At 36.1% G+C, this 10,383-nt stretch overlaps 1 protein-coding gene across 4 annotated transcripts in view; it reads left to right on the plus strand.

Moving 5' to 3' along the window:
- The window catches only part of LOC139697789 (general transcription factor 3C polypeptide 1), a 71,722-nt gene extending 66,945 nt beyond the window's left edge, over positions 1 to 4,777 (plus strand). For all 4 annotated transcript variants that reach the window (XM_071596632.1, XM_071596635.1, XM_071596633.1 and 1 more), the window contains 2 exons: positions 1,397 to 1,484; positions 4,645 to 4,777. In XM_071596632.1, the coding sequence (XP_071452733.1) occupies positions 1,397 to 1,484; positions 4,645 to 4,772 (216 nt within the window). In that variant the 3' untranslated portion in view covers positions 4,773 to 4,777. The remainder of the gene's footprint in view (positions 1 to 1,396; positions 1,485 to 4,644) is intronic.
- Positions 4,778 to 10,383: the final 5,606 nt, after the last annotated feature.

A 10,383-nucleotide genomic window follows, 5' to 3' on the forward strand; every position in this document is an offset into this window, starting at 1 on the left:
CAGTATTGAAGTCATTATTAGAAAGGAGCTTAGAAGACAATCAGGGTTTATTTGTTTATTTTAAAGATTTCAAGGACTGCAAAAGAGTTCATTGGGTAGATTTTATGAATTCATTACGGAAGATAGGAGTAGATTAGAGGGATAGGTGACTTATCTGCAACCTGTGCATCTGAAACTGTTAAGGTGTGCAAGTGGTAGTTGGTGAGTTTGAATGGGAAGTGTTGGGAAGAGGAGTAAGACAGGGCTGTCCATTATCACATGTGCTTTAAAATGTATGTAGAGGAAATTAAAAGGAGCCTGGAAAGAACTGGAGATAGAAGTAGAAGTTTGTGAGAATTCATGAAATCAGTTAGATTTGTAGATGATCAAGCTGTAGTTAGCTAGTAGGTCAAGGGATTACAATCATTGTCGAGCTTAATAGAAAATTGGTGTGATTGGTCTGGAATGAGACTCAATGAAAACAAAACAAAGTGTTATGAGGTTTTAAGGGAGGAACAAGGCTAAGTTGAACAGAATCATATTGGCTGACTTGCAACACAATGGAATAGCCTCTCTGCTCATGAATGTCACTTTCAGACAGTGATATATTTCGTCTATTTTCCTTACCATTGTACATATTTTGTGCACCTCAACTGTTTTGAGGTTATGCCTTTCAGAAATCAAGGTGCTGATGGAAGTATGCAAATGAAGTGTAAGTTTTTGTTCCTCAAAATGATCTTGGAACAAAACCTTTGAATATGAATAGGTACCGGTGAATATTTTTTCCATATCTGTTAGTAATACTGTATTGGTGGTATTTAATTATTTTAGCTTCTGGCATGCAAATAGAAATTATTCCCTGCTCATGTTCTGCAACCTCACATGCAATGGATGGAAGATAAAACAATTGGGTATGGTAGGGAAGGAGGTAAGGCTGTTAGGAGAAATCCAAAGAGGGCAGGAAAATTGGAAGAAGGGCATATGGAGTGGGAATCAATATTGAAGTTTGATGGAGGATTGTTGGATCAGCAAGATAGAGTGAGGTAGGGATTAGGCATGCTGGATGTAATGAAGGGTGGAAGGAGGCATGTGAAGTTAGAAATGATTTATTGTGATGTAAGGTTCAAGATAGGGTGTTCAATGGCATGTTAAGTTGGACTTAAAGTGTGGTATAGTCTAGGTTCTGACAAGGACGGTGCCAAAAACATATGGTAACTGGTAAACTTTTAATGATAAATAAAATGTTTCCAAATTTTCATATTCCATAATCAATCCTGAAATGAAATAATAACCAAAGAGATTATATTATCATAAGAAGCATAGTTAAGTGAAGTATATACAAGTACATGCATATATTAGGAGTAAGTAAGTGGCTATTATCCTAAAAAAATTAAGGAGACTATTTCTCTTTTTATAGATTTTGTCTGACCTCAAGTGTATAAGTCTGGGTGCCTTGAAGATGGAGAAGCCCACATTGTTTTCCAAACCCTCAAAAGTTGAATTTGGTAAGTATAACTTTATAAGCAAAGTATTATAGAAATTTATGGTACAGAAAGGCATTTTTGTGTAATGGTTTGATATATGTTACATTAATTTGAAAACATGTGCCTTCTCTAATGATATAATTTGAATACTGTGAAATTAATCAAAAAATATGACTTACAAATAATATTCTCATTGACAGTATTGTATTTCAATTGCTCTTTGTTTATTCACATGAGAAGTAACTTTCAACATTTTTTGAGTGTATGTAACCATTACGTACAATGGGTAACCATCCGTACCATTACAAAACCATGGGGGAGGATTGTGGGTACACAAACTCACAAACATGCATCCCAAACACTCGTTGATCCACCCCTCCTATACAACCCTCTTTTCCCCAAAAATGTCAATGTAGAACTCTGGAACAATTATTAATATAGCCACCAACAGTGGCTACAATCCTAATCTAGTTGACAAAATACCTTGGTAAAAGCAAAAAGTAATGTTCACGAATAGAATTTCCTTCTCTCGATTCAAGAATCGAAAGACTTCAAGTGGTGTTTGGTCCCATTCCTTGGAGATATCACCTATAATATCTCCAAATTCATAGCTAATGGTAAAGACAAATAAAGTTGCTGTTGCGGCATCTCCCACAGTTTCTTTGGAATTTAAGAAATACTTCTCAAATTGGGCTTTAATAAACTGAAAGGTGATAGTTGCAACATCACTTATGTGAGTCAGATGGAGAAATTTTAAGAAGCAAGCCAAAGAACATGCTAGGTGTCTTAAAAATCAGAAACCCTATTCTTTCTTTCCAAGGCACCTCATAGAGTTCAACCAGAATAGCAATTGTTTCCCCAAAATACTGCATATCCTCCATGAAGGATTAAAAATGGATGCTCTTCAGTAAATTGACATTAGAAGGCACTTGGCAACCCCAAAATGATAATTTATAATGAGCAATTCTACCCACAACCATTCCCTCTCCTTTACAAGAAACTAACCATGAGGGGAAAAAACAAAACAGACCCTTAATTGCACCTGATTGCCCCCTCCTCCTTTCCTATGCTCTTCCACCTCATCTCCACACCACAGCTTCTTTCTTTTCTCTTACCCAAATAACCCCAACTCTCAACTTCAAAATTACACCCTTCCTCACCCCCCAAAATTAACCACCCCCTCCTCTCTGTCTTAAGCATATATATTCCAATGCTGTACGTACAAGGTTTATGTAAAAAGTATTGGGAAAAGTTAAGAAAAAATAAATGTATTTCAGATTTTGCTACAATGCCTCAAAATTCTTCAAAGCCCATCCCTCGAGCTTCAACACATTTTGTCAGTGGTTTTTCCACGACTCAAATGATAGACCCCTGATAGGAGGATTCCAGAGCATCCTTAAGGGTACATGTGCAAGCTTCTTTGACAGCAATTAGGGTCCCATGGTGGTGTCCTTTGAGGGAGGATTTCACTTTTACAGAAAATTACAAAATCTTTTAATATAGATATCAAATACTTCATCAAAGTGAAGCCTGAAACTGTAGAGTAGGCACAGAAAGCATTCTACTCTTTTATACATATATATTTTTTTATGGTAATAGAAATGCAAATTCAAAATCCTCTTTTTTCCAGCCTCAACATCAATATCCACTGTCTTTTAGATGCTCCCCAGTACTTAGTCTAGTACCGCGAAAGACTGTGGGTTTCCGTCTCCCTCTTATTCATCAATAACATCTTGGAATGATTGCATAAATGGCTTTTAATATGATGATTTGGCTCATAATGCACAATTGAGTAATCATAGCCAACTATTAAACCATCTTTCCAGTTTTCTCTAATGATCTCTTGGATATGCTTCACCTGTCAATGTGTGAATTTTAGGAGAGCTTGTGGTGTATTCCACTAAACATCGACCTCAAAAGTCAATATTTTATTAGATTTGAATATTTTTAAGTATGCGCTTAGCTGGGAAGGATGAGAACACCTGGGTCCACGATCATCAAAAAATTTCTGTAAGCTACAAGTGGTATTGAGGCAGCATGTAGCCTCTGGGATTGAGCTATAATATCCTCGTGCTGTGTTTACATTTACTCCCTTGTTCATCCATAACATTACCTCTACTGTGTCAGCCGTTTTAATGCCCATGTCATGTAGTCTCTCTTCAATGTTTACCCTTATCTTTTCACCTGTCTTTGACTCATCAGGAAATTCTGTTGTGAAAATGATGCAAATTCCACCCTCTGGTAGTATTACATATGATGTGACTGTCAAATAGTGGCTCCTTTTATACTTTTCCATCCCTAAATTGCAGTCAGAAGCACATTTATTCCATTGAAGGGATACGTGCACTTTAGGCCACACATTATCCTGGATCTCCTTATCATTTACAAAGACATGCCTTGTGATCATTGTATTGTGTATTATCTTTCAAGTCAATTTTGCCAATTTGATTATCTTGTGCAGCTCCTTGAAAGCCATTACGGCTTACAGCCATGACAATGACACCATTCTCCATAAATATTCCTTACAGCATATTTTTTAGGACTGGGGACATGAAATGGTGGATTTTCTGTCTCAGACCTTAGTGATATGCCTCATCAGTTGGGTAGTACTTGATTTTTACACAAATATGGAGTTCAAGTCCATTTTTGTGTGCACCCAATACAGTTTTTCACATATTTGTTGCAAACTGGAATAATTTTTGCCCATACAATGGCAGGGGTGTTTTTCCTTATCAGAATGAATCAGCCATTTTCTTATCTGTCAGTTATTTCTTTCTTCTCCATGGCCACATTTGCCAAGCTGTAATTCCTAGTGTTATTAGAAGACAAAGGGAGTCAGAAGATACTGAGAGGCGTGGAGATGCTGAAGAAAGTAATAGAGGGAGAGATTCTTAGTGTATAATGTAGAGTGAGAAAAAGAACAGGGATTTAGGTAGAATTACGAAAGGTAGAAAGTATGCAGAGGTAAAGAAGTACTTATTGTAAAATGTAGTTCTGGATTTAAGGTAATTTTTTTATGTTGTATTAATCAGGGATTGCAAGGACAGTAATGTGTAATACCTGGATCTAGTGGAAAAATACCATAACCTGGTAGTATACTGATCATTCATAATTGGTGTGACATGTGAATGAAGAAATCTCAATATTTTATGTGAAACCTTGCCACATTTATTTGTTTCAGTGATACCTGATGGTACAGAAGATGAATCTACTATACTTGCCACTCCCATGATTGATGCTGTATCAAAACTGGGTATGTTTGTTGGTGATAAGAAGTATGCAGTGGATTTTCTTGGAGATATTTTGTAAATAACTGTTCCTTTATTTAATTGAATTGTAATTGTACAATGTAAATAAAAAAATCATTTGTGCAAACATTGTTTGTGTTAATGATTCCCTATTTCTGTGTGACTAATTTAATGTAAGTATTGTATAAGCAAAGAAAAGTTATGTATTTTCAATTTGAACCGTATATTTCAAATTGATTTACATATCTATTTCTGTGCCAAATTAAGTGTAATGATAACTTGACTTATTTCTATATTATTTCAAAAGTAAAACATAGACCAAGTTGCAGCATTTTCAGATAAGGATGCAAAAATAATACTGAAGGGGCCCTTTGAGTATGCTGTATATGAACTATGTGTTATATAAATGGCAGGTTTGGAGAAGGTTTCATTTTAGCAAATATGTATTTTTTAGCTCAAGTAATAAGTATTTTGTGGCTCATTTTCTTTCATGTAGTGGTGAGCAGAAGACATGATTGTTGAGAAACTAAAAAATTGCAAAAAAAGTCATGCATAGGTGATCATGCAAAAGTGCAAAGAAAGCATTCAGATTGAGTTACATATAATTAATTGGTGAAAGCATACAGGAACTTTTTGAAGGTATTATATTTGGACAAAGAATTTTTATCAAGGTATGGAGCAAGGATAACAACTGTGGTCCTCTCTCAGCTGAAAATTTTTCTCCTATTACAAAATGTTACATGAGTAGTTTTATGATTCCCAGGAGCTAAATAAAATGAAGAATGTAATGTGCAATAATTTTCTCCAATCTCCCAGAATTAGGTAAGGAGTTTTAATGTATGTTTGAGTTCATTCTAGGCTTCACTGCCTATTTTCTTTTTGTGGGGATTACTCTGGCCAGAGTAGTATATGGGGCTGTTGTTTTTTAGTAATTATTACATAGAAATGAGTGAGGTATCTAGATAAATATTATTCTGCATTTCAATGCAACAATTTCAGAGCATAAAAATCATTCGCCTTGACTGGGAATGACTCCGTTAAAAGTTACTGTTGCGGCATCTCCCGCAGTTTCTTTGGAATTATTCTGCATGTTAATTGATCCTTATGTACATAATGTAAATTACAGTTGTTAATGTTGATATGTTTTTTTCAGAAAGTCATAGATTGAAGTAACTCACAGTATGGAAAAGATTGTGATTAATTTCCTTCTTTTGAAAGTTTACAGTGCCCGACAAACCCACTATGAAAAGATGTGTGTTAATAGAAATGATAGGCCATCATATGGCACAGTTTTGTGGTGGAAAAGGAATTTTCAAACTAACCATATGTTGATCACGGATGATCCGAAATGTAGAAGACATCACTCACAGACAATGCTGCCACAGTGAAGAAAGTGAACTTTACCCAATGAGACCGAAGAGCAACTATCCAAATGATCATAAATGAGACTTATCTTAGCAACAGCCCTGTCTAGGAAATTATTCACAAAGAACTGCTTATGTCAAAGGTGTCTGCATGCTGGGTTGACTTCTGACTCTTTTCAGAAGCAAATATGGTGTAACCCTTCAAGGGAGATGTTGAATTTTTTGGAACAATATAGAAGAATTTTTTTGGGTCCCCTGGTAACAATGGATGAATCTTGGATCTATCTATATGATCCAGAGAAATAAGAGATAAGGAGTGAAAGCACAGTGAGTCACCTCCTCCCAAGAAGGCTAAAGTGCAGAAGTCTGTAGGGAATGTCATTGTCTAGTTTTTGGGACTGTCGTGGAGTCATCATAACAGACTATGGGGAGAAAGGTCTGACCAACTGGTGCCTATTACTGCATGCTGCTGAAAAAATTGTTAAATGCTCTAAAAACAGGAACAGCATGGCATTATCACCAAAGGCTTCCATCCTCTTGCCGACAATGCACCAGTTCACTCATCTTAAGGTGCAATTGAGGAATCAAAGTAGTGTGACTTTGAAATTTTGTCTGATCCCCCTATTCTACTGATCTCGCCCCAAGTGACTTGCTCACTCTCAGAACTCAAAAACCATTGCGGGGTTGGAGATTTGACAACAAAATTGATTTCATTCAAGAGGTGGGACAATGGTTTTCAATGCAATCTGCTGAGTTCTACAATGACAGTCTTCAAAGGCTCAAGAAATGCTGGGAGAAATAGGTAACTGGATAGTGACTATGTAGAGAACTCTTAAGAATAACAAAAATTAAGTTTCTAGCTCAATTATGTTTTAGTAATAATCGAAAGTTTACAATACCTACTCATTTTGCAGTCCTCTCTCCTCTTCTAGCACAAAGTATTTTACATGGGAGATGTACAAAATCCAAAAAATTAATAATTTTCCTTGATTACCTAGCTTTTGAGTGATATGGGAGCAATAATTCAGCATGAATGATATGTAAAGTTGCATATAAAATGCCATTATGGGTAATGAGTTTTTAGTTAAAATACAGGTTTACCTGTATTTAAGGCAATTTGCCCTCCCATTTCTTGGAATGCAATAAGATGGCTCATGGGAAAGAAATTTATGATTTTTGATGATCTTCTAGTAGCTTTTCAGTTTGCAAAGAATATATAGATTTATGGATTAGCCAAATGTGAATTCTTGGAACCACACAGAATGTCTTGGAAAGATAATGGGAGCAATCCCCTGTAAAACAATGAGGGGATAATGATTTCTGAGGGAGATTTGACTTGTCTGATCCTTTTCCCCCTGCTCAAGGTTTTTATTCAGTTTTTCTTGTATGCCTATTTTTTAAACTCTTGAATGATTTTTTAAAAAGATCCCAAGAAATAACACTTGGATGGCATATCATTGAATAATTGGCTCGGGCACTAAACACTTGTCAGTTGTTGATAAATAGAACATAATGGTCATAAATGTGGGACAAATATTTTTCATTCGGTCAGCTATCATTAAAGCAGATCAAGAGATAGATCTTCAACTATTAGGGGAAGAGAGAAGGGATAAATTTGAAGATGTCAAAAGGGGATTTTTTTGCTCTTATTTATTTAGTTTTTGGCATGAACATTAAGTGAAAATACATCAATTTAAAAATGCTAGTCACATGAGAGGGGATAGAATATTGGATCATAAAATTGAGATTAAGCCTCATCATTCATCTAAAAAGCTATGTTAAGATCATTGATTTAATCAAAGATCATACCATTACTTTAATTGGAAATCAGTTATATTTCCTGTGTTTTCAATAGACACACTCTCACAAAAGGATCAATTGTTTGGCAATCAGCCCTTAAGTCATAGCCTAGAAATAATGAGAGGGCAATTCCAAAAGTACGTAACCCTACAAAGAAAAAACAAAAATTTTGGGAAAAAATTTATTAATTTTGCAACCTAATCTCCTATCAGCTCTATTCACTTTTCCCAGCGATGTTCAATAAGTTCGATACCCTTTTCATTATAAGAACTGTCAAGCTCCTCAAAATAGCCATTAACTGCTGACATCACTTCTTCACAGTTGGAAAATCTTTGACCACCGAGCCATTTTTTTAAGTTTGTGAACAGGAAATAATCTGAAGGGGGCCTTTTTTGCTATACTTGCATTTTTCAAGTATTCAATTGTTCCCAGCTCAACTTTGTGAAAGTTAATGTTCATTAAATGAAGAACGCAATGCATATTTCCACTGTTCTTTAGTGGAAATATACATTTGTGTTCTTTATTTAATGAATCCCAGGGGGCTAAATCTGGCATATAGGGTAAATGAGGTAGCAATTCAAACTTTAATTCATGATGAATAAAATTGTCTGAGGCGTCACTTTGTGGAAGCGATTCATATATTCCCCATTTCCCTTTCTCTTTCCCCTCCTCCCTCTTCTCAAACACCTCCCCTCTCCAGTTCTCTATCCACTATATAAAGCCCTGTGTCTTCTGTTCTTTACCTGATGATGACTTTGTAAGTCGAAACCTAGGTCGTGTTAATAAAATATATGTGGAACAACCAAGTATTTCTTTCTTTTCCGATTTAATTCATGAATTTTGGCCATTGTAATGACAGATTTGTGAGCTGGTGCAATGTATTGATGAAACGTCACTTTCTTCTCAGCCAAATACGGCTGCTTTTGCTTGATCTCTTCGTTCACCTGCTTCTGGTACAACCCATGATTATCCCCATGTTATCATTTATTATTGTGATGAGCTTTACATGGTGGCTGTTTGTCAACGTGGGTGTGCAGCACTAAGCTGCAGAGTACACAAGACAGACTTGTGGCATAGAGAATGGAACCAGAAACTTCCGAGTTGCTTTCACCATTCCTGTATGATATCATTATAATTATTGAACTTCTTTAATTTGTATCCCAGGTGCATTTTGCCTGAAGTGAGCGATGTACTCAGAATTATTACTGTATTTCCTGGACCTTGAGACAGCAGTGCGCAAGAGGCACTGTGGATTTTCAGGTTAAAATTTACAAAAAATACTTGGATCTGATAGAAAAGATTGGATAGTTTTGATGTAAATATTGATTAGCGTCATATCAGTATTTTTTTATTGTCACTGGGCCAAAACACCTTTCAGCTGCCTTGTTTCCGTGTTTTGAAGCATATACTCCCATCTCCGTAGCATAGGAGAGGGTTTGTGTGAGTCAGAGAGGACAGTCAATTGATGATTGAAACCGACAACATTTTTAATTGAGGCAACAATTTTCTATGTCTAATGAAGGAAAATGTATATCGGGCCAATCAGCTGGTGTTTGTTTATAGGTCAAAGTCATACCCATTTACACCCAGCCCATTAGACACAGGTTGATTTTAGAGCACATTTTGGAGTTTAAAAAAAGTGCATCTAATGGGCCAGGAAATATAGCAAGTGAAAAGAGTTCATGTCTTATTCATATTGGTCTCCGTTCAGCAAAGTATCTTCCTAGTACCAATGGGCCACATTGAGTAATTTCACCCATCTGTTATCATTTGGTGCCTTACTGTTAATGGTAGGTCATATCTGTACAGTCAAATTTTGTAGTTGTGCCCGACAGGTCTCACGTCAGCTCAGGATTCAACTTTCATTGTCATCCGAAATACAGAAGTAGAAAACTTGGTTGGATTCATAATTATTTATTGGAAAGTGATCTTGCTCTTCATTGGATTTCTCTTGAATTAATTGCCAGTTTACACAACCCCTGTTTACACAACTTTGCTCAAGGAAGGACTGAACCCATAGCCTTTGGATTGGTAGCACTTGCTATTACATACCGGACTATACTTACCTAATACGAGGGTAATTTGAAAATTTGTCGGAATAAATAGAAATAAATCACTTAACTCAGTGAAACTCTTTATTTTTCAATATAGCCTCCCTGTACAATAATGCACTTGGTCCAGCACTGTTCCAATGTCTTGATCCCATCTCAAAAATTGGATTCCTTCAGGCCTGCAAAATACCCATCTACTTTGGCTGTGCTCTTTGCTTCAAGAGAATCTCTGTCCACCGAGGAAAATTTTGAGCTCTGGGAAGAGATAGAAATCTGATGGAGCCAAATAAGGTAGGTGTGTCAACAACTTATATTTTAGTTCATGTATTTTTGCCATGGCAATGACAATTCTGTGAAGTCATGCATTGTCTTGATGAAAGATGATGATCTTCCTAGCCAAACCTGGCCTTTTAAGTGTATCTTTAGCTGTTGTTGGTGTATGAGGTTGGTGTTGTAT

This window comes from Hetaerina americana, unplaced genomic scaffold (assembly GCF_022747635.1).
Source record: "Hetaerina americana unplaced genomic scaffold, ioHetAmer1.1.p SCAF_8, whole genome shotgun sequence".
NCBI classification, from domain to species: Eukaryota; Metazoa; Arthropoda; class Insecta; order Odonata; family Calopterygidae; genus Hetaerina; species Hetaerina americana.